General features: G+C 31.6%; 1 protein-coding gene across 2 annotated transcripts in view; it reads right to left on the bottom strand.

Annotated features, from left to right (window-relative positions):
* Window positions 1-25,627, bottom strand: part of LOC143083358 (uncharacterized) — a 54,828-nt gene extending 29,201 nt beyond the window's left edge. Inside the window, exon 1 of one of the 2 annotated variants that reach the window (XM_076259615.1) lies at window positions 25,470-25,627. In XM_076259615.1, coding sequence (XP_076115730.1) covers window positions 25,470-25,567 — 98 coding nt within the window. In that variant the 5' untranslated portion in view covers window positions 25,568-25,627. Of the gene's footprint in view, window positions 1-18,826; window positions 19,018-25,469 lie in introns of those variants that run through there. The other variant, XM_076259614.1, reaches the window with a different exon arrangement.
* Between the last annotated feature and the right edge of the window lie 1,443 nt (window positions 25,628-27,070).

The raw sequence follows: 27,070 nt of genomic DNA, 5'->3' as shown, positions 1-27,070 counted from the left end.
TTTGTCAAACAATGAATGCATCGAATCCACCTTTAAGCAACTAGAATACTATAATGTAATTCATAACACGATTAAGGATCACGAAGAAAAATTATCTTTTCATGCCTTTTTGTGCTTCTTCGTTACATCTGTTGTTTTTATAGTGATTAAGATTATAACACAATATTGACTGCTGTACCCCTATTTTTGATATTTTTACCTATTGCGTCTGTTTGCTTTGTTAACGCATCAGTAACAATATAATGGAATTTGATGCGACTGTCATACAAGTGAGAGGTTTATCTAGCTATAAAACCAGGTTCAATCCACCATTTTCTACATAAGAAAATGCCTGTACCAAGTCAGGAATATGACAGTTGTTATCCATTCGTTTGATGTGTTTGAACTTTTGATTTTGCCATTTGATTGGGGACTTTCCTTTTGGAATTTTCCTTGGAGTTCAGTATTTTTGTGATTTTACTTTTTTCCACGATTTCATCTGAGAAAATATACTGTCAGTAGATTTTCCCTATCACTTTGACGTTGTTTGTATGCGTTATTTTGGGTGATTACTGCCCCTTTCAGCGACCTTTGCTTATAATGGCGGCTGGATTTTATAAGTGCATGCGCGTAGCTACGTTTACGTCAAAACGCCCGTGCGTACACTTGAATTTGGTAAAAAAAAATCATATAAATAAAAAATAGAAGAATTGGTTAACAGTACATCAACCTTTGAAGTCTTTCTTCAATGGCTTGTAAATGCGAATAAAAGTGACGAAAATTAGTATCATATTATTTCTGTCAAATTCGAAATCTACCGTTTATTCTATACTCTCTCTCCTTTATTTTTTTTTAAAGCAATTCATTATGAGCTAAGATTCGATATGTGGTTTTCATTTTTGTTAACATTGTTGTCGCGAAAGCGAGCTATTTTGATCGTAAATTTTGTCGGCGGTGCCAATATTATAACTATGTACATGCAGGTTCATTATGTTGTTTTAGATTGAAGATACATGTATCAATAACTTTTTCAAACATTTGTGAAATTTTACGGTAGCTGGACAAAAACTGTTTATGCCCAAACGAGTATCCAGAGCATAATGACGAAATTATATATGATGAGTTTTCCCTTATTTTATAGAAAAAAAAATGAATTTCTTTTTGCATTTACAGTCTAAGTTAAAATTTATTACATATCAATTACTTTGTTTAACCTTCGTCGTATTCAATTAAACTTCCTTGAAGAGGTTTTTTTTTCATGGTTAATTTCAGAAGCTAATTTTTTTTCGTTCATTTTTTCATTTCAGCGCAATTTAAGTCAGACGATCTGGCCATCGTTTAATAACATTGCACATAGAGGCAAGCTTTCAAATACTTGTAAGATCTAGTAACGTTGCTACATCAGATGCAGAAGCCATCGCGCTGCTAGATTCAATTTCAGATGACAACATTTTACGAAAGAAGTCGAGAACACTTTTCTGCGATTGATCCATCTTGTTTTTTCATAAAGTAAAATAATCCTAAAACTTTCGGAGGATTGTCTCTGCTTATCAACTTCCAGCAGGTTCTTTGGCCTGGAACCGCTTGGGCCTTCAGGTCCCTTACCGAGGTTCGGGCGTACACGTAAAAATGACATAGCTACGCCACTGAAGTGGAGTCAATTCCTTGGATTGGTTTTAAAATCTTTTTTTGAAATGGAAGATTAATGGTCGTATCAAGAAGGTGTGTTGTCAATAACATTGAAAAGATTACTGAAAAGGAAAACACCTATTGCTCCACGAAAAACCACTCGCATAAATACAGCATTTATTAGTTATGCATCAAATAAAATAAAATATGAGAATATCAAATTGAATGATATTTTGATTTATCATACAAACACTTCACAGGATATTGTGCAAACAAAGCTTAAGGCAACTCGTCAATCTTGCACATGCTATATATGCTGTTGTTGTTTATTTAAAGTCAGATCAAAATAAACAAATGGTATCTAGACGTACTTTGTTTGATATTAGTTATACTTTGTTTGATATTAGTTATACTTTGTTTGATATTAGTTATACTTTGTTTTAATCAAAATAACTACATGTAACATATAATTATAAACAAGGTGTAAATGAACTGCTGAAAGGTTAAGGTCAAAACAGAGTTCGTATGCTCAGTACTTTGTCATTATATGTGTAAAACTTCATTTGTTTTCTTTTTTATTTCTTGATTGATGCGTGTTTGTACTTCTAACAGTTGCATGTTATAACACCGCCAGAGAATGACTCATGCTGTATTTTTTTCGTTTCGTGGTGTACGCAGGTATGCAACTATGATAGCTTAGACACCCATGAATAAGATTGCTGTGTCTAACTTTAAGGTCAAGGTCATGCAAGGTCAAAATGCAATTTTCAAGACAACCCATGGTCTAATGCAAAAACTTTCAATCCAACGAAGGAATAACTAAATAAAGGATTCGATCGCGCTTTATATCGACAGACTATACCTGATTACGATTGCACTGTAAGGCATAGGTTGTAAGTTCAGGTCATATAATTGAGGGTTTGGATAGAGATTCTTAGTTCCTAAACTTTTTATACAAAACTGTATTTTTGTCTTTTTTTACCTTTAGTCTCTCTTTGTTATATTTCAGCACAGCATTATCCTCATGCTTTACAATATATATTTAAGGACTATTATAATTCTTCTATTTTTATGTCTTTGTTCTTTATAGTTTTTCCTGCAAATTTAGTCCAGACTCTCATATATTTATTCGAGTCTGTCATGGAAAGATGGCCGATTTCTACTGAAGTTCTCCGCAATGTTTTTGTAATTAAAATTTATTGGGGTATGCATTATAAAAAAAAAAGATATTGAAAAAATCTGAATAATTTAGTTTTTTGAAAGCGCGAGTGTATAGTAATTTTTGTTTCTTTGGTCTCATTAACTTTAAGACATGCGCATACACATACCGTTCAAAAATGGAAGCATTTTGATTTGTGTGGAAAATATCTTTAGTCTTATAAAGACAAAACTAATAATTTAATAGAATATTACGTTTTCCATTAAAGCAGCTAAATAATTTTACGTCACGAAGCTCAGGTCAAGAGTAAAATGTCAAATTAGGTCAATTCAAGGAGAACTTAACCATTAATTACCATTTATAACTGATCTCATTGTTACGATTTAGCATCTTCCGCCTTGTTCTGTCTCTTGTAAACATTTGTTTTCATGTATTACACAACAAACTATTTTCATAACAACACTTTAAGGCTACAAGTTGAAGGCTAACACTGTGAGATCCAATATGTATTTATTGTTGTACACTAGTACATTTTCATTCTGTTCGCAACGACTACAAAATGCACTAACATTGTGGCATAAATACAACATTCATGAAAAATATAACAACACTCTTTAAAACTGTGCAAATATGATTTATTTAGTAACTGGAAGTAATCTTAGATCGGTGCTTCGTGCCTTGTTTCCTTTTTAGTTTTTCTTTAATTTTTTTACCGACTTAATTAGTTAAACCTTTTCAACAAAAGTTTACACTTTGTTCTAGTAACATTTAGAAAGATTTGAGCGATACTGATTGCCAACCGATATTGATCAAGTGTTTAAAATATGTATATATACATAAATAAAAAAAAACCACATCACGTCTAAGGCGTTTTTCAATGCTGGGCACTTTTTAGTTTTATATACTAAAGTTTTGCTCATCTTTGAAGGCCGCTAAGCTGCTTACATGTACATCAATGTTCTTGGGTCTCTGGTAAACAGTTGTCTCATTGGAAATCATTCCGCATCTCGTTTTCTTTAAACTTGCAATAAATTATAGTTTGTCTCTAATTGATTTTTTTAATGACAAGGGAACTAATATACTAGTAAATTTATTCAAATTGGAACAAATGTCGATATTAAAGTGTAAATCATTTATCTAACAAATATAGTTGTAAGGAAATTCAATTTATTACTCTTACTATATCTTCGTGGGAGAGACATTCAAATTAAGAACTCATCTTCAAGGTAATTAAACACAATGGCATTTACTCAGACAATAAATCTTCTTTAATTAATATTAGGTTGAACGTTTGTATATTAAGTCAATGAATAGATAGGGGTTTTTGTTTTACATTTAACTTTTTACTTATGACTAAACTTTGCAACTGTGAAACGGCGACGCAAAGACGATATTTTCATTATGACTGAGTTTGTAAGCTACTTTATTATGACTCCCTTTTTTCCATAAAAAAATGAATGGTAGATGTCATTGTTTTTAGATTCGGATTTCGTAAACGTCTCTTTATTATTTGATTATACATAGCAACAACAGACAATTGAAAATTGAAATAAAAATTAAAAAAGAAAAACGGGTTTTGGTAAGGATTATAAAAAAAAGGAAACATGGGATTTTTTCTTATTTATTTGATCTCAATAATCAGGGGCGGATGCAGGAATTTTCGAAAGGGGGGGGTGCTAACCCAGGGCAAAAGGGGGGGGGGGTGCAAAGGGGTGCAAAACATATGTCCCGATACAAATGCATTGATCGGCAAAAATAAAGGGGGGGTGCGCACCCCCGGAACCCCCCCCCCCCCCTTGGATCCGCCACTGATAATAATGGTAAAATTGAATTGGAATTATTAATTAATTTATAGATTTGGAATATTTTAACTTGTAACATCATAAATATATCAAACTTCAATAAATGAGAATTCTTTAACATTCAATGAAATGACATTAATGTGTTCTATGAACCCTATGCCATAAAAATACTTACTTGTATTTAAGAAAATCATTACCAAGCATTTGCGTTGAAATGCTTACATAACCTGTATGAGTAAAAGGCATAATAAATACATGTACAAGCATCCCTCGTTTATTCTTTAGCCAACTTACTATATATGTCGTATACAGGATGACCAAAAACAAAAGGAGATTGTGTTAGTCATGAAGACATCAACCTTACAAAAAAAAAAACAAAAAAGAAACATATACGATTATAAACGATATAGTAAAGGTGTCTAGACTAAGTATTTATACATACTCCTGATGTAAATTAATACAGGTATTAAAAGTTTGACGTCAAACCAACTTCTAAAATTGAAAACTAAAAAGACAACAGACAACCACTGACAAGATTCCTGATTTTAGACAGGAACATAAACATACTGCATGACGGTATTTTCCCTATAGTTCTCCAAGGTTAGAATGTCTGAAAGCCAAAAAGCAATGTGAAACAAAACACAGAAGCTGCTGAACTTATTTTGGAGTAAAGGATACTGTGGAAGTTTCAAAGGTTATTCATAAAAATATAAATTCTGTGACTGCATCTAACATTAAGTTGTAGGATTTTTACAATTATAGATAATTCATCTGATCTGTTACAATTGCATCTGCATGCCTTATATATAGCATGCACTGTGTTACGACGCTAAATTAAAACTGACGCGGAATGGTAACACCCGGCCACCGAAAGCTCTATTTGTAAGCGCCTAGGTGCTCGAGTGATCAAGCGCGTCGGGCATAGTACAATGCGATTTGGTGCCACGATATCTCAGGAGCACGAGTTCGAATCCCGACAAGGGAAGAATAAAAAATTGCGTTCAGATCTAACATTGTTGGGATGATGTTTAGACGAATTGTATTGGTAGAAACGAAGCTCTTTTTAATTTCCTTATAAATCTTTACTGCATGTACATGTAAGCACGCAGAAAGGCAAGCACAAGGTTAAAAATGTTAATGGAAACAGGCATTTGTTCATCAATCATACATGTATATTTGTTTATATTTTGATAATAAACAAACTTGATAGTCGAGCTTGTTCTTAATAGAAATCGGTACAACCTGGTACAAAGAACATAATTTACACATGTACCACCGTTCCATTTGGAAAGATGTGAAATACTAGTAGTCAGAAAACATACAAAGGGCGACCATTCAGATTAAGAAAATAAGTTTACCACAATAAGGTTGGGACAGTGTATTTCACAACCAGGACAGTTTCCGTATAAAACAACCCTTCCTGGTACGCTTTTCAAAATCAACTGAACGAAATATCAAATAAAAAAGAGTCTAATTTAAAATTAAATTTTAATAAAGTTTTTCACTTTTTCGAATTGTACAAAAAGTCCATGTAAAACATGCATTGTCTCTATGGTATTTTCCGCACTAAATACGACTGTGGAAATACACAGTGATTTTCTTCTAAATCCAATAATTGTTATGAAAGATTATTAAAAAGACAAACAACATCAAGGTTATAAATAAAAATAACTGTTTTGTCTAGTTGGTCAAAGAATAAATATCTGCAAAGCGGTTATTTTACTAATCACAATTTCAATCGAAAACGTCTATATTTTTACCTAGTAATCCTATATTTTTACCTAGTAATGGATAAGGTATCCTATTAAGAGGGTTTTTCTATCTGAATCTGTTGAACATACTGTTTATTCTGTGCCAATAACTTCAGGGATAAGGGAAGTAACATTTTTATGATTTTTTTTTATAAAGCATGACTCTTGTATCTTTCTACCGTAAATCACACAATCACAATTATATTTTGACCTTTTGTCAACATTTCATTACATATTGAAACATTAAATCTAATTACAAAGGATAATTGTCATGAATTATATTTTTGATTTTGAGATTTACAATTCTTAAGCTATCACCTATCACTATAAAGAAAGAAACTTATTTTTAAAGTTGATTTGTACGGAAGCGTATAAGCGCCACACAACTTTACTTTTGCGATATTTCGCAAATGTTTGTGACCTTTGCGTTGTAACGCAAAGGTTTGTGTTATTTCTCAAATGTTTGTGTTACAACACAAAGGTTTGCCTTACTTCGTAAATGTTTCCTCTATATTTCAAAGGTTTGCGTTACAACGCAAACATAATATGAAATACAGAAAAGAGTTGTGTGGCGCCAATACGTATATACCGGCTTCCGTGAACTAAACAATGCTTGATAAAAAGACAGCGAATTCTGTACAATGCCAAGGCGATACGAATTTTTGTAGATATTTCCTTGAAATATTTTTCTGAATTTTATATTAAATTCCAAGTAGAAGTTCATTCAACCCTCACATATTCACATTGCCACTAAGCCACATAATTAAGCTGGTCAAAATACATTTTGTAACCTCCAAATCACCATAAAATATATCAATGCATTCAGCATTTTTGTGTAACAATAACCATAATTATATAAACCATTTGGTAGATATTAATAAGTACCATTTAATTACTGCATAAATATTGAAGCATGTGACCTTTTTATGATAGAAAATAAATGATAATATGTATATGTGTCACATGCATTCATGTGTTGATGGACATTAACGTAGGCGTTACAAAATGCGTTATATCTAATTACAGTAATTTATTAGCAAAATCAATTTCATGCTTCCAATCCCTTTGATTATCCTAAAAATTTAAATATTTTCAATTAATGTGTCATTGACATGACCCAATTGCCTGGTATTGCATTGAGTACAGAAACTGCATGCACAAACTTTGAATAATTCTTAATCAGCTGATGCAATATCTCTTGCAGGTAAAAGACACTCTTGTAAATTTCAAAGAAGAGCAGGCTAATGCCGTTACAAGGCAGCACTCGCATCTGTAAAAGTGGGAAAGGATTGATATAATATAAGTTGTAACAACTTGTTTCCCAATCAACTTTAAATGAATATGTTTAAAACTAATCAACCATTACTGGTTACAATTTACGAGGGCCAAAATACAGTTTTAACCAACAACGTCTTTGATGTTCATTATTTCACACGTGTCTATTACCAATAATTCATGCACAGTAATAATTAAACTATTTATGTTTGACCTTGCACCTATTAGAGAGATGGCACTTTCATTCACACTGGACATATTTTACAAATTTGACAAATGAATATAAAATTAGATTGTATTTTAATGCGTTTCAGACTTTGATTGACATGAAAAATTAGTCATTTTTTACAATTTGCTTCGTGTGTATATTTTTCAACATTGGACAACGAACTTAAATTTTCGCATTCGCGCTTGAGGAGATGTAGATAAAAAAAAAAAAAACTTAAAAGTTTACACTTAGATTAAACGTCTAAATATATAACGAAATGTTGACAGGTGGCTATCATATAAACATTAAACTGTGATTGTGCGATATACAATACATAATCAAGGGTCCTAGCTGCTATATAAATAAAACATTGAAATATTACTTATTTTATCCCTCCAATTATTCGTTTCAATGCCGAATTGTCAAAGCGTGGATTTGACTATACTTAGGAAATAACTGAATTGTATTTTAAGCTCCGAAGGCATCAATTGGTGATTTCATTGTCGCAAATAAAGTTTACTGGCGACGCGTTTGCGGAGACAGTAAACGGATATTTGCGACCATCAAATTAAGAGATAACTGTATTGTATTTGAAGCTTTAAGGACGTCCATCGGTAGTTTTACTGTCGCAAATTTAGTTTACCTGGCGACGCGGAGCGGAAACAGGTAAATGGGTATTTGCGACAGTAAAACTACCGATGGACGTCCGCAAAGCTTCAAATACAATACAGTTATCTCTATTCTAATGCAAAACAAGTTCATATTAAATTTCAATTATTATTTTAGTGTAAAATCTTCATTAAAGAAAATTCCGCGAAAATATGTTATCTTCTTTGGTCCCTACACTAGGTGACGTCATAGATATGCTTCCGGCGTCAAACATAAACACTGGGCGTTTGCTGGCTTTTGTGCCGCTTCAGAATGTAATAAAATTTGATAAAAAGAAGATTTTTAGCTACAACAAGTGAGTTTTTTTAGCTTATTATTGAAGAAATTACATGTCAATACATTCAGCAATTAAAAATGTCGGCTTCCTTAGTTACAGACAAGGAGATAGAGAATTTTACGCTAACTGTCATCCAATCAGAACCATTGATACAAAATAATTGCATTAGAATCAACAATTGATGCCGTCGGAGCTTAAAAGACAATATTGCTATCTCCATTCTAATGAAACTGACAGAAAACGATGTCGAATCATACCCCCACTACTATGCAGGCTTTAGTATCATTCCATATGCAAACATTTCTTCTGGGCTCTAAAGTTAACATTATACCTTTCCAGTCACATTGGAGTTATAGATTACCCGAAACCAACTTGATTCATACAGATCTAATACGGAAATAACTAACTTTTGATTTATAACAAACTGTCAATGCTAATGTAAAACAAGCAGAGAACATATGCATATACATGTACTTTCTATTTTCATAGTTGTATCTGTCATCTCTGATAACTAGGATCTGAATGCGGGTCCTTCATTCTTTATTTATGATTTTTTATGAAAAAAAAGAAGATGTGTTACATGTATGATTACAAATGAGACAACTCTCCACAAGAGAACAAATGACACAAATATCGACTGCTACAGATCATCATACGGCCTTCAACAATGGAAAAAACCCACACCGAAAAGTCAGCTATAAAATTCCCCAAATCACAAATGTAAAACAATACAAGCGAAAAAACACACAGCGTAATTAATGTACAAAAAAAAGCCCCATCATTCTTTATGTTATCACCCTATTGTTTTCTTTTCCTTATTTATTTTAGCTTATTTTTCTATATTCTTTTTGTTTATTCTATAATCTGCACTTTTTGTTTATATTTTATTGTGTGAACCCCACTCAGACCCTCTGATATGCCTCGAAAGTTAAGAGACATATACATACATTGTATGACTGTCGTTCGTTGACGCACATGTGATAAATAACTTGTATATATAAAAAAGAAGATGTGGTATGAGACAACTATCCACAAAAGACAAACATGACACAGACATTAACAACTATAGGTCACCGTATGGCCTTCAACAATGAGCAAAGCCTATACCGAAGTCAGCTATAAAAGACCCCGATAAGACAGTGTAAAACAATTCAAACGAGAAAACTAACGGCCTTACATGTATTTATGTAAAAAAAATGAACGAAAAACAAATATGTAACACATAAACAAACGACAACCACTGAAATACAGGCTCCTGACTTGGGCCCGACAGGCACATACATAAATAATGTGGCGGGGTTAAACATGTTAGCGGGATCCCAACCCTCCCCCTAACCTGGGACAGTGGTATAACAGTACAACATAAGAACGAACTATAAAAATCAGTTGAAAAAGGCTTAACTCATCAGAAGGACAAAAAATACAAGTGGACGTAGCCAGGTACTTATACATCCAAACACAAAAAGACACAATGAACAAATCTGAGAGTACTCGCAGTTATCTGACAGCTGGTTCAAAGCCATATATATATATACATGTATATATGTACATGTACTTTAAATATCGGTCAATGTTAGGGTAATCGATGTGCCGAGAAAAAAAAACAGTAGTAAATTACCTTTAGATTTATATATAAGGCCAATACAAGAAATCCGTTAACATATGTATGTTTTTACTATCTTTCGTTCAATGTCTTTAAAAAAAATATGAATTTTATATGCTTTTTGGTCTGAATTACAAAAATGTGCATATCAATGCAAAAGTCTTTAAAACATTTGATTATTATCATGTCCACTAAGTCTCAAGAATTATAATGCATTTTTAGGAACGTGTAAAATATACCCATTGGGGAAGTTTAATCAGGGAGAGAAAAAATAAAGAACAATTTGTATACGAATTTCGACTGTTTATAATTGTAAATTTTCTAACTTTAATCAACGTCCATTTCGGATATATTTTTTTATTCATTTAGCGTTTAAATGCGCAACCCATATCATAACAGTTGGTCACGTTGAGCTTGTGCGAAGGCATATGCTTCCTAGCTTATGACGCCACAACTTTCGGTTTAAAACACGACGAGACAATGTAAATACGGGATCAAAACTGTATCGTATGCCCTTAATACTCCTAACACATTTTTCATTTCGATTTTTTTTAGGGAGGGAAATAATACGCGTCTATTGAAAAGGAGTTTTGGGATATATATATATACATGTAGTAAAGATAGGATTCCTGGACCTCATATTGGACCTCGACTGACAAACACCCCGGGCTATGTACATGTTTATCATATATTTAGTACAAAATACAGCTTTTTTGTATATCTAATAAAGGTTCTTTTTTCCAGTCTGTATCACCTACCCTGTATCGCATACCCCGTATCGCATGGCTAAACCCGTATCGCATACCCCGTATCGCATGGCTAAACCCGTATCGCATACCTAGCGTTACGTCATAATTCGAATGACGTCATCGTTTGACCTATGACGTCCAGTTGTATTTGCAATCCTTGCATAGGAAAAAAATGAGTTCCCATTAAAACAAATGTCATATCATTTCAACTTAAATCGATATTTTTCCAAAAATTATTTCCCAGTAACTTTATGAGTGACTTTTATATATATATTTATCATATATTTAGTACAAAATACAGCTTTTTTGTATATCTAATAAAGGTTCTTTTTTCCAGTCTGTATCACCTACCCTGTATCGCATACCCCGTATCGCATGGCTAAACCCGCATCGCATACCCCGTATCGCATGGCTAAACCCGTATCGCATACCTAGTGTTACGTCATAATTCGAATGACGTCATCGTTTGACCTATGACGTCCAGTTGTATTTGCAATCCTTGCATAGGAAAAAAATGAGTTCCCACTAAAACAAATGTCATATCATTTCAACTTAAATCGATATTTTTCCAAAAATTATTTCCCAGTAACTTTATGAGTGACTTTTATATATATATATATATATATAAAAGACATTTATATATATATATATATATATATATATATATATATATATATATATATATATATATATATATATATATATATAAAAGACACAATAAGATGTAGAAATATCTGAAGTTTTATTTTTTGTTTGGTCATAATTTTCGTGAATTTTCATTACCTGATGGATTAAACACAAATGCAAATTTTATTTTTATTTGGTTAGAATAGATAGCAAACTTTTCAAGGAATATTTTTCTTGCTGTTCGTTCACTCGTCAAAAAATTAAAATTAACATTAAAATGATTATGAATAATATCATCGTCAAATAAACAAAAAAACTTTAAACATTTCTACATCTTTGAAAAATATTAATTTTAGTTGAAATAATAGGACAGTATTGTTAGAGGATGCATTTTAATACATATGTATGGTTTTAAACGTATATTGAAAATGTAATAGGTTAAAGAGGACATTACGATGTGGATATTAAGCAAATAAGGAAGTCAATAAAAATAAAGTCAGCTGGAAAAATACAAGAAAATCATAATGTTCTTTTCTAGCTTATAATTTTAGACTATATCCCATGAATCTGATTCTATTAGAATATATGATAAACAGAATAATACATGGCAAAATCCGTATCGCATGCTGTTTCATCACTCGACCAATATCAGCCCTCGGGACCTTCGGCCCTCGGGACTGATATTGGTTTCTCGTGGTGATACAGCATGCGATACGGATTTTGCCATGTATTATTCTATATATATCTGTGAATATTGGCAGGATATCGGGACTGATATTATAGATAAAGACATGTAATAAAAATACTGTTTGATGAAAAAGTTTAGTACAGATGTCAGTCCATGTCGAATTCTGAAATAAGGCACACACAAAACTAAAACGATATAGGTCTAGATACAAAATACCCCGGAGTCACCAACAACTAAAACAAGCTGTTTGCACTAAACTAAGTACATTTCAGTACGTTTTACTCTAGAGGCGTTTGTTGTGACCTGTGTTGTTTTGATATATCACCCCATTGCTCCATTAATGCATTAGCTGCACATGTTATCATTACTTTATTGCTTCTGTTTAAATAATACTTTGGGGCTTTTTAATAACAATGAATAATTTATAAGGTTACTTTAGATTTAGGTACTTGCAAACCAACAATTCTTTTGATCGAAGTATACAATTTACGAACTGTCAATCGAGGTAAAATCACTGAATTTTTAAGGTATACATGCATATACAGATTAAATAATAGCAATACGACACCGATTCACTGCGAACAGCACGTGCTCAAGGTACCATACCATCTCACTTTGAACAGTATCGTATAGCGGGTTATTTTCGCGGAGTGTAAATGTTCGCTTATTTTTGCAGATAGAACAAAATCGTTAAAATAATTCCGCCAATGTAAAAGTTACATGCAAAGGTACTGACAAAAGTTTTGAATCCGCCAAAATAATAACCGCTAAATTATTTCGTATACCTTATTCATTGAAAATCGCGAAATTTTACACCCGCGAAAATAACCCGCTATACGGTACTTGTTTATGTAGTAATCTGGCATTAAAGAAAAACTTTCCAACTTGAAGTTGTTTTTCTTTGACAGAAACACAATCACCCGTAGTCTGTGTAGAACTACAATAGGTTGAATGATTGATTGACTGCCGTTTAACGCCGTATCAGTGTTAATTTTGACTTAATTTGTATAACTGCTTGATATGGTAGTAATAGTATTTGAACGATTTTGCGATTAGGAGGATGATATCATCCCCGATTTGCTTTCCTATCTCAGGGTAAGCATAGTAAAATGGTTGAGTAAAACTTATTTTTAGCAGTCAAAAAGACTGGATCATACGAGAGGAAGGGAATGACCATCTAAACTTAAAAACTGGAGAGGAGGCTTACTCAGACAAACAAAATTAACCCTCTTGAAACTGGTTGCTCCTCCAAATGTATATATGTTGTGTAACAATGGTTAATATATGGTAAACACAAACTATCATTTGTTAGTCTTTTACAGCGTTTTTCACCTTATCAAAACCCGAAAAAAATAACCATGTAAAATTGAGAAAGGAAATAGGGAATGTGTCAAAGCGACAACAACCGACCATAGAGAAGACAACAGCCGAAGGCCACCAATGGGTCTTCAATGTAGCGAGAATTCCCGCACACAAGAAACTCAAATTAAAAATCATACAAGACTAACAAAGGCCACCGGCTCCTGACTTGGGACAGGTGCAAAATTGCGGCGGGGTTAAACATGTTTATGAGATCTCAACCCTCCCCCTATAGAACTGTACCTCTAGTCAATATAGAAAAGTAAACGCATAACAATACGCATATTAAAATTCAGTTCAAGAGAAGTCCGAGTCCGATGTCAAAAGATGTAACAAAAGAAAATAAATAAAATGACAATAATACATAAATAACAACAGACTACTAGCAGTTAACTGACATGCCAGCTCCAGACCTCAATTAAACTGATGTGTTTGTGATGTATTGTGTTGAGGGGTTCAATTGCGTGTATGCATATTAGGAGAACTGGAGTAAACGTCAGACCAATGCCAAAAATAACCAAAAGACATTTAGAGGACAGCATACAAGCTTAAGTTTTCAAGTTAACATCTTTGTATTAGATTCATATGATCACGTATGACTTTTGTGACGTGAAACATTTTGCATGCAATAGCTATAATTTTCCTTTGTGATTATAATATTATCTTAGTTTCTTGAGCGAACAAGGAAACTTCATTATTATTTAATTAATTGCATGTTCATTTTTCTTTCATCTGAAATTGTTATTACTTGCAAATCTTTGTGAAAAATATTAGATATAAAATTGAATAATTAATTATGGCTTATAAATGACATGTTATGTAAAATTTTAGATAGTAATGTATGTTAAGTGGTCACCAGAGTTGAAATGTTGGTCTTCTTATTCAATGCCTGTCAACTTATATCACCTGAATATTCTATAATGTATGACATGCGGTAGATTTCATGTGATCGTAAAACGGTATGTTTAGGGTGAAATTTGTCATTTGAGGAATAAAAAAAGTGTCTAAATAAATATTGAAAATCATAGGTAAACTTAAACATGTTTTATCCCACCACATTGAAATATTGCAATCTGGAGTTCTCCTGTAAATCCAAGCAGGGTACCATCTCTTATACTGTGCAGGGTGTTTAATATACAGTCCGGTCAGAACGGGGATATCTAAAAATGTAATCACTCGTACAGGTAAAGGTCTACGCTCAGTGCACGTTACCGAAATTTTGCAACGGTTCTATGAGAGTTCCAATGGTAGCATGTTGCAAAACCACGTTTTTGAAACTAACAAATGTATCTGCCATATGTATGTACATGGTACCACTATTATTTCAGTCGGTCCCTCATTTGAAGTTCACCCATTTTGAATAAATCTTAGTATAAGTTTTTACCGTTTTATTGTTTATTCATTTTCGTCTTGATTATGAAATATTTGCCATTGGACGATTAACCATTAATCAATTACATCTTCCTTCATTCATATTCTGCAGTTTTATCCATGTATACCTACATTATTATTCATTGTTGTTATTCAGATTGTAAGTAACAATGCTGTAAAATATATTTTAATTCATGACAGATTATTTATTGATTGCTTTAGGTCCAGTGGCAAATGTTTCATGCTTTTTCAAAACGAGAACACATTAATAATAAGCATAATTTGAACGTTTGTTTTTCAACATTTTTTACATATACAATTCGTTGGTGAGCTACTCTACGCCCTCTAATGTTAGGACAACGAGTATCGTAGCAAACGGGTGTCACATGTGAAACAGGATATATCTACAATTCCGAAGCATTTGAGATCTCCCTGCATTTAAATGGGATCCATTGTTGTTCAGTCTTTAGTTTTCTATGTTGTTCCAAGTTTCAATAATTGTGGAAATGTTTAATTCCATATTGAAACCAATCAATAAACTACTAACAATAGACATGCAATTACATTCTTTAAAAAAAATAATTTCGATATACATTGTACATGTATATTTAGGGAGTCAACAAACAGCTACTTATAGATCGAAAAAGTCAAGTGAAAGTTTCATTCACTTGTTATCAAAGTTTTACGCATTATTCTTCATATTTTATCTCTTCATCGTAAGTTTTTCAAAAGATTTAGCACGATAAGTAATACCAAGTTGAGGATGCGATCTATATAATATCTTGGTATAGAGATACATACCATATATATTACATAATGCATTTGTACTGATATAGAAAAGTAGGACATAGGTAATTACGTACAATGTCTGGCTATTTATTTCACGATTTAACCTACATTTTAGTGATGTTTTTTACGATTTAGTTTGTTTATTGCATACATGTAAGCATGTTGACACAGTTTAACTTTATTTATATTGCACATAAGCTTGCAAATCAAATACAAAACAAAAGAGGGTGAATAGGGGGTCCTTTTTGGTTTAAAAATTAAGTAAATATTAACGTTGATATAATAAATAGGTATGTGCAAAGTCTTAGATGTAAGTTCTTTACATTATGTCATCTGGTTAACACATATATTTTGTTAAACAGGAAACATTTTATGATCGAATGCATGTTAAAATAACGTCTCCTTATCTCTAATGCTAGTAGCCTTTTTTTATAACTAATATTAAAAAGAAGATGTGGTATGATTGCCAATGAAACAACTCTCCACTATTTACAACTATAGGTACATTTAACTGTACAACCTTCAACAATGAGCAAAGCATATTCAGCTATGAAAGGCTTTATATGTATTAAGTGCATAAATTCATGGATGAGAAATGCCAATTCCGATGTGTGCAGCTTGTCCAAAAATTTCCGGACAAGTTGAATGTTCCAATATATGTCAGAGAATTCATTCTGTAGTAGAGCAACCAGGGACAAGACATTTCCACATCCCCGTTATCACAAAGACAAGCCCCTGTGGTTAGTTATTTAATTGATTTATACATGATTTGAACAAAACTATGGACACAGACAGAAACCCCTTACAAGTGTAAATTTAGATTCATTGAAATTGATATAAAACTATGGAAGAAAACAGAAACCCCTTACACGTTAGCCTTTCCTTTCATGTCATAGATGTAGTTATAATGTTTTCTAGTCACTTTTCTCCATAAACGTTAATTTATTTTAGCAGTTGTAAAATAGTCGATTCTTGGAAACCACTAGTTTTTAAGGTGCGCTCGGTTGATGAGTCCCAGACAATCGGAATGCAAGGAAACTACCGGAAGTTCATTAAAACAAGACGGGTTTGTGTTCAGAAAGCTTTTCAAAAATACGAAATATTAGTTGAAGACATAATTCAAATTGCTAGAGAAGGGAACTGAAAGTTACAGATACAATAATATTTAGCTTTGAATGAAATGTAAACTTCAAGCTGATAATCAGTTCAGTCAAATTTGTATATTAGTAAATATAAAAAAGAAGCTGTGCTATGATTGACAATGAGACAACACTCCACAAGAGACCAAATGACACAAACATTAACATCTATAGATTGGGCTTAATTAATGTACAAAAAATGAAAGAAAAACAAATATGCAACACAGCAACAAACGACAACCACTGAATTACATGCTCCAGACTTGGAACAGGAACATACATGCAGAATGTGGCGCGGTTAAACATTGTAGTGATATCCTAACACCCCTCCCTTTACATGAGAGACTATAAAAAAATCATTGGTTCATGATCAATATGTTTGTAATTGGATTCTAAGAAAAGTCATGGTTTGTCTGACTGAAAGGTCAATAACTACAGCCTACGGACAAGTGAAGCCAGTTGCAATTAAGTCTTGCAACTCGAAAATGCGATTCAGTTTTAATTACAGTAACTCATAATTATTATCTCATGTATTCGTAGATATTGTTATAAATAAAGTAAAATAAAATGAAAAGTCATAAAACAATAAACAACACATTTTCGTACAGTGAATTTGAAGTGTTATTTTGTTACCATCGATGATTATAAATTACATTATGGATAATGGTGATAAGGCAACGAACGGAACTTGTAAACTCTTGAATCGTTAAACGTTAAGCTTGTTTTTAGCTGACTACTACACTTTGTTCATAGTTTGAGAGAAGCGTAAAGCAAGCGGATTTAAGTTTACGTTTAATTTCTGAAAGTCCGGAGAAATACGTTGTGAGCGCACTTAAATCAATATCATCTTTTTTATTAGATAGTTCTGCAAGGTACTACTAGACGTGCTAATGGACCGCTAGTATTGTCCGATTAGAGACAAATTCAAAAGCAAAAATCAAAAATCAAAAACAAAACATTAATCCATACGCACCACATAATGTATATTATATGGAATACACTTAATCAGGTTCAGCTGAAAACATACGTATAACGTACATAGATATAGGAAAATATGGTATGAGTGCCAATGAGACACCTCTTCATCCAAGTCACAATTAAAAAAAAAGTAAACCATTATAGGTCAAGGTACGGTCTTCAACACGGAGCCTAGGCTCACACCGAATAGGCTCACACCGAATAGCAAGCTATAAAGGGCATAACAAATTCCTAGTGTAAATCCATATAAACGGGAAAACAAACGGTACCCGTATGATCTATATAAAACATGAGAACCGAGATAGAATGTAAAGTACTGAATACAAATATGTTTGTAATCGTAAAGACTAACAAGAGACACTGACTTCGAAAGCCACAATGGCCGTGTTATGTCAATTTTTCTTGATAGAGTTGCAATCTTATTTTTACTACACCCTTTTTTGAATAAACTTTCCAGTCACTGACAAATTACAAAGAAAACCTTAAAATAAAAGACATTATTAATTATGTTGATATCTTGTTATTACTTATCTGCACATACGTCATTAATGGCCGTCAATAATTTTTGAAAATGGTGTTAAAAAATTATTGCGTATATCGATTAAGCGGTAAATGTTAACAATTTCAACTATGGAATGGCATACATGTGCTCCTATAAATATTCCCATGTTGGTATCCGTTTATTATATTATAATAAAATATGTATTGACACTTGCCAAGAGTGACACTTAAAACACGTACAAACTGTAGCTAATTATGCGTTGCTATGCTTACCGATACCACTTGCTTTTTCTTTGGAGTTTAGATTTCCTATGCTCGTCAAACTTAGTCACAAGACTTGTATCACCAAAAATGTTCTTTTCCATGTCTGCAAGACTCTTCGTACTCGGACTATAGACCATTTTCTTTTTTCCATTTCTAGTTTCTTTTGCAGTACCCATTTTTAAGGACGCGCACTATAGAAATTTTGAAGTAAAGGGGTGATGTTTAATTACCTGTTGACTTTATATATAACGATTGAACAATACTTCAATAAATTAAACTTATTATAATCCTGTTTATTTAATATAAGTAAATATCTACTAAATTTATTGCACTCGAAGCTTTCCGGTTCGAATTAAGGTGAATAAAAATTCGAAGTCGTTAAAAATTATATTGATTTAACGTAAAATTAATCAAATAATTGTAACCACAAAAAGGTTTTATCTTTTAGTTAATTTCTCTTCAAAAGTGTTTTCTCCGTCAAAAATAATAAAATTGGGATTCAGAGACAATACTAACAACTTAAACTTGTTACCACAGACATTTTCTATGGAAAGCATTTTTATTGTAAAGTTAATTTGTATGTGTTTTCTTGGTTTGAAATAATTAAAATGGCAACGAAAGATAAGATTTACTGCTTTAAGATTGATTAGACTATCACGAGGTTGTATTATATGTAAATGTACACCAATGATTATATTAAAATGTTATTAAATTCTAAAAAAAATATTTTTATCAAGAAAGCACTTATGAAACATATACATGTTCATATTTGAACTTAAATTAGTACGTGTTTCAAGTTTTGTTGTATTTCTGTTTCGTTTATGAAGAACATGTCTTGTATACACATTTATTTAATCGAGTTTTCTTACTACATCAAGTCATGTATTAAAGGAATCTCGTGTTCAAACTCACAGGAACCAATTGGTCCGAGACCACAATTGTCGTCCCTTGATTTGTCGTCCCTTGATTTTCGTTGTTCACGAATATACTCCCTAGTGTTGACAGTGGGTTACTTGCCATTAATTTTTATACCCCTTCCAAATTCATTTCTCCATGTTTAATGCCTAATGTGATTAGGTCCAGCTGAAAAAGGTTGAAAATTAGCACTTCGGAAGCTGTCAAAAGATTTCAAGACGCCCTAAACATAAAATTGTCCATATTTTGAGTTAGAGCCGATGAAGTTTTCGATAATTTTGATATAATTTGTCCCAAAAGTTATACAATACACTGTAAAAGTTTCTTTGAGAAAGCGCAGGTGGGATTTTTTTAATTTTCATTTATGTTCTAAAAGAAATGCACTACGAAATAATTGTGTTCTCGGACCAATTGTCAACAACAGAGCATAACATACAGTACGTTTGCAAAGTCTCTAGCAGTATGAAAATGAGATATCTGGTTCTATACTAAATATTTGTAATTATTATGTGTATACACAAACACATTTTGCCTGGAAAAATGAATATTGCTGTCTTAAACTATCAAAACATTTCGAGAAAGTCAGAACTATTTTCACCATGGATCAACAATGCTCTCAACATAGTTTTCATTTGCTACTGTAACAGGTCTTCTAACTAATTGCAAAATTTGTAATTCTTGAATCCCCGTAGTATTTTTTTTCTCTTATATCTTTATTCTCATAACGCCAATGCATTACATCAGTACAGAGATAAAAACAATAACTATTTACAATATATACAAACCAAGGAGAGAGGTTACAGAAGTCACTAGCCAGGAGGACAAACACAAGTATTAATATATTTTTTATAAATAAACAAAGTTTCTTTTCAAATTATTTGATGTTCAATGTAGAGGAGACAATACATACTGTTATCCAAGATGACAATATATATTAGTTTGACCTCTTTTTTCATCTCTCGTAGACTTTTATTTTTTTTAAAGCTCCGAGAGTGGGGGCGACTATGCAAAAAAGGGTAAAGGTACTCTATTAGTTAAGTAAACATATTGTTTTCTGCATAATATTACATATTTACAGCGTATTAATAGTTCCGGTTTTCAATAATATAGTATAGCAACAGCAATAGCAACTAGCGCAATGAAGCGTTGAGCTGTTATATTTCCTTGAAATGATGTCATGAATTTTGAGTTGTAATGCCATATTCTAGGATTTTTGATTAAAAGGGAGATCACCAGAGACTAGATAACAATAGCTTTTGTAAGCTGGCAATATACATCTAAATGATCATTTTAACACATAGGAGCCTCTATTTTTTTTATCATCGACTCTCTTAATGTTTTAAGTGTGTATAGTAGTATTTCACCATCAGGATATAAATATTTAAAATGTTTAGTCACTGTAAATATTACACACATGTTTGTGTTCAACTAGTTTGTTCTGATTTTCTAGCTCTGACTTTTTGATATATATCATGTCAAGCATCTTACCATACCTACTTTACATGTACGTTCATGAAAAACAATTACAAAAATATCTGTACATGTTTACGATTTTATAGTACATAATATAATTACATAATTCGAATTATTTTTTAGAAGCACGTTTTAAGACTAGTTACAAAACACTGATTTTGTTGCAATCAGGGGGATGGACTTGAATGTAAATTTAACATATCATTGAAAATGTCATTTGTTTATCAATTTAAATGGAAAGTTAAATAAAAGTCGAGAATAAAGTGCCATATAGGTATCAAAATATTGACAAAGGAGAAGCCCACCTGTCAGATATATTTATGTCCATTGTCTACGAAATATAGATACAGACACGACTTAATCAATCCAAGGTTAACTCTTTAAGTTATTATATAAACTTACAAATGTTCTTTTCAAAATGTGCTACTGACAATAGTAGTCAATGAAATTCAAATCAAAAAAGTAAACAACAATTTAAATGCGATTTTATATGACTGATCGGCATGAATGAATACCTAGCCACGTCCGTTAACTAAGATTTAATAGACTGTTTGGGATGTATACATACCCAGCTATCAATCAATCAATCAATCAATCAATCATCCGTTAATTTATGTAACATAGTCTTTGGGCGCTATATATATATCAAGCCACGTCCGTACATTAAGATAACATACACTGTGTGGGATGTCTATATACCCTGCCACGTCAGTTATTTATGATACCATATACTGTTTGGGATATATAAATATCATACCACGTCAGTTAATTAAGATACCATAGACTGTTTAGGATATATAAATACCCAGCCACTTCCGTAAATTAAGATACCATAGACTGTTTGTGATGTATATATACCCTGCCACTTCCGCTAATTAGGATACATGTACCATATAATATGTGAGATGTATAAATACCATACCACGTCAGTTAATTAAGATTCCATAAACTGTTTGGGATATGTACATGTAAATACCAAGCCACATCGGTTAATTGAGATACCATTTACTAGGTGGGATGTCTGAATATTCTCTCACATCTGATAATTAAGATACCATATGTGTGGAATGTATACATACCCTGACACGTCAGTTATTAAAGATAGCATAGACTGTTTGGGATATATAAATACCCAGCCACGTCAGTTAATGAAAATACCATATGTGTGGAATGTATACATACCCTGACACGTCAGTTATTAAAGATAGCATAGACTGTTTGGGATATATAAATACCCAGCCACGTCAGTTAATGAAAATACCATATGCTGTGTGGGATGACTGAATATTCTCCCACATCCGTTCATTAAGATACAATAGAAGTAACCTCTCTATATCTTGTCTTTCAATGAATACAACATAGCTCGTACGTGATCAATTACAATTCAACAGTTTAATTTATTCTCATCCTGAATATCCAGTAACTAGTTGCCATTGGACATTTGACAAACAGAAATGAAAGGAAATCAATTTTACAAACTAAATTAAATATCAGAAAAAAGTCTTTTGGAAGAAAATTAAAGTTCGATTTTAGCAAATTCCGAATATCCACGAATCAGTTGTCGCTAGAAATTCGGCAAACCCAACCATGACATCAATGCTAAAAAAGTTTAAACTGTTTAACAAACTAGATAATGTCTCCGCCGGGTGTCAGTCACATATTGATTATAAATATATACAAACATGTACATGAATGAACATTTGCAATTAAATATCAAAATTGTTTAAACAGCAGATCTACTTTTTTTTTTTAGGTCGGACTAAATTAAATTTGAATTTTATTGATATTTATTAAAATACATTAATATATCATTTAAACTTTTGACTGGTTTAGACTGTTTTCGTGTATTTGATTTTGCTGATTTTGTAAAATAGATGTAAGAAGATAGGGTATGAGTGTTAATGAGACAGTTATTCACAAGTCACAATTTGAAAAAGTAAACCATCATATCAAAATACGGTCTTCAACACGGAGCCTTGGCTCACATCGAACACCAAGCTATAAATGGACAAGTGTAAAACCTTTCAAACGAGAAAACCAAATGTCAAATCTTTATTAAAAACGAGATGCGATATTATAAAGTTGATGGAAATCGTCTCTACTTTGCTATACAATATTTTAATATGACAGCCTCCGTCAACAGAGAAATGACGTAATGTGATTGTTGTAAAACGAAGTCAAGTATTCTGAATTCACCAGTATGCTGAAGTTTTACTTTTGTAATAGAGAACTTCATCATCATATTATTCCTTTAAAACTATACATTACTTTGACTTTTAATACTGAAAGAAAAAACGGGATTTAGGTAGCATTCTTTTATTTTGTGATAAAATTTCTAATCAGAAAATTTAATTAAGAACAAACTTAGTACGTTAATTTGATCACTTATAAGTTGCTTAAATATTCAGATAATTTAGCATTCAATGTTGATAGTGAAATGCATCTGCTCACGATCTTGTTTGTCTTTGAAAATATTATAGGATTTAACACATTATTTCTAGAGGTTATTGGTGTGTAAACAGGGGCGATTAACTAACAAACTGAATAAAAGTCTGAAGGACTTTTTATGTCAAGTTTGTGCGGTAGAGACCCGGTTTACACATCAATAACCTCTGGAAAAAATGTGTTTAATCCTTATAATTTTTCAGCCATACATACGCGATTATTAATTTACATTATTTGTTTGATGGCTACTATATTTACCATCAAAAGCACAACGACATGTCGTAACGAAGGAGTACGCCGCCATCTTGACTTTTTAAAAACCATAGATGTCCGATAAATTCAACAGAATCTAAAATGAAATAGCACCTACATGTACTTCAAAAACTTCATTTTAATTAGATGTTATCCGAATTTGAAGCGTACACGGAGCAAAATAATCTTTCTCTTGAAAATTTTCATTCGTATGACGTCGTCTTTTGCCATGACGTCAATTCGCCAAATCCTTAATGAAATTTCGCGGAATTTTATTTAAATTTTATTTTTATACATTTTCGAAGCTTTAGGGCATTTTTGTTTTGTTTTTTTATGATGCATTAGAATAGAAATAACTGTTATGCATTTGTTTTTTAATCTCAATTTGCTGAAAGTCCCAGTATCCCTGCAAGAATGTGTAACGCGGATGAATATATTACGAAAGTAGTTTCGGAAACATGGTTTATCGAAGTGTAAACTAACAGAAAAATTCTAATTGACCAATCCAATTCAAGTATTTATAGGTATGCATATGATATAAGAATTATATTTCTATATTCATGTAGAAGTAACATTTCTTATACCGAATAAAATATTAAATTTGAGTTTTCACAATCTAAATAGCTAGAAAACCATTGAATTTATTGAAAAAACATAACGCGAGTCTTCCATTAAAAAAGTATTTATGGTATTGGTATTCAATTGTGTATTGATATACATAGTTACGTTTTTCAGTTCCCATTTATTTTTAAAACATATTTTCTGAATTAAAACAAATCCCTTCCAATGTTGCTAGTGAAATGAACCTGCTCATGATCATGTTTCTCTTTGAGAATATATTTATTTATAGTAAAATTTCTAATACCGAATATAATACTTAATTTGAGTTTTCATAATCTAAATAATTATCATAAGAAAACTATTGAATTCATAAAAAACGTAATCAAAAAGTAAAACAAAGCATATAACAGAAAACGTTATTCTATGTTGTAATAGTATTCATGGTATTAGTATTCAATAAACTAATCAAATATACCAGGATTTAATTTTGTATTTACGCCAGACGCGCGTTTCGTCTACAAAAGACTCATCAGTGACGCTCGAATCCAAAAAAGTTAAAAAGGCCAAATAAAATACGAAGCTGAAGAGCATTGATGACCAAAATTTCTAAAAGATTTGCCAAATACAGCTAAGGTAATATATTCCTGATGTAGAAAAGCCTTACTAGTTCAAAGTTTCAAATTTGTTTGTTGACGGTTAATTTATAAATATTACCATATCAATGATAATTCATGTCAGCACAGAAGTCCTCAATTGTGTATTGATATATATAGTTACGTATTTCAGATCTAATTTAGTTTTAAAACACATTATCATAATAAAAAAGACACAAACTCGTTCAGTGTATGAACAGAACGGTAAATAGAACCAAGCTGCAGAATCTGTCCTATAGATAATTCCTTTTCAAATTCGAAACATTTGTTTTTAAATATACCGATTTGGGCTCTTCCAGTCTAAATTACACTATTATCAATATTCGAAAATTATGTTGTTAAATATAGACTACCTTTTACTTTTCTTCCTTTTAATTTTTTCATCCACAGGTTTCTCCGTTAACTGAGTGGATAATCCGTTTTCACTTTTTTCGCCTGTCATGTTTGACATTAACTTACTAAATGAATAGGAGATGGACAACAAGACTGAATTATATTTTAGTACCCATTGTTTCCAAATGGAACAGTATTTAAAGGCCCGTAAATTTTACTACTGTATTATCCAGAAGCGCTTCCAAAATTTTACAGTTTTTAGAATTGCATTTTGTTCAAATAAAATTTGATTTTATTGTTATGAAATACGATATACTTATAACCCAATAAAATAATATAATATGATGTACTGTAGTCTAATTATACTATACCATCAGTGATAATCAAGGATATATTGTATAATGTGGGATTTTCACTTAGTTTTTACTTCAGTTACTACTTCTGTATGTTACGTACCAGCCATTTTACCATTAACCTGAATAATGTGTAAAAAATGCAGTTAATACTATTGAAAAAGTCAATACAAGTACCTATGCATGCACTCGTAAAAAATGTGCATAGCTCAATGAGATTTTTATAATAAAAAGATAAAATAGAAAACATACGGGGAATATGAAATTGTGGATGATGACTTCGGTCATAATTATAATTTAGTGGACAATGCACATGAATATAATAATAATAATAATATAATTGATGATGATAAAAAAAAAAAAAATATTTATATAATGTATATATATGTATTAATAATAATAATGAAAATAATAATAAAGTTAATGATAAACAAGAAAATAATGCTAATTATAATAAATAAATGATATTAATATAATAAACATAGTGATATAATGAAAAAAAATTAACTGGTTTAACCTAAACACAAATGTTTGTGCCTGTACAAGGTTTGGACCCTCATGATTTGTTTTCATATGTATTATCTCTATGTTTTTGATGTTTGAAGAAGTTGATGTTCATGGCAGTGCCTTGATATGTTCTTTTTAAGACAAATCTGTTGTTGACTTCGGTCGTTATTTGAATAAAAGTAAATTAACAACAAATAACAAACTCCTATTAAATTTTAAACGGAAAGTCCTTATAATGATAAGAAGATAAAAAAAAAAAAATCAAAAGCTCTAACACATCAAACGAAAGGATAACAACTGTCATATTCATGACATGGTACAGACATTTTCTTATGAAGAATTGGTGGATAAAACCTTGTTTTATAGCTAGCTAAACCTCTCACTTGTATGACAGTTGCAATGGTCAATTGTATAGAAACTATCGATTGTTGAAGAATATATGTTGATCCCTAGATACATGTATATTTTGGAAATTGTTGTCGTTAGTTTGCTGTGTGTTTGAAGACATGTAGCTGTCTTTTGTTTATTTTATGTCTTTTTTTTCTATCTCTGGATTTATTTGTTTTTGTTTTTAAATTTTTTTGTTATAATCAGGAAAAAGTATTTTAAGAATATTTTCTTGGTGGTTAAACAAACGTTTGCATTATACATTTTTATACATGTTTAGAATCGAACACTTTTACTCCCATGAACATTAAAATTCTTAGTTCACGAAAGGCCACGAAATCCCTGACAATCATTATCTCATGGATATTGACGAA

Source organism: Mytilus galloprovincialis, chromosome 7 (assembly GCF_965363235.1).
Source record: "Mytilus galloprovincialis chromosome 7, xbMytGall1.hap1.1, whole genome shotgun sequence".
Lineage (NCBI taxonomy): Eukaryota > Metazoa > Mollusca > Bivalvia > Mytilida > Mytilidae > Mytilus > Mytilus galloprovincialis.
This window is presented reverse-complemented; position numbering and strand designations above follow the sequence as displayed.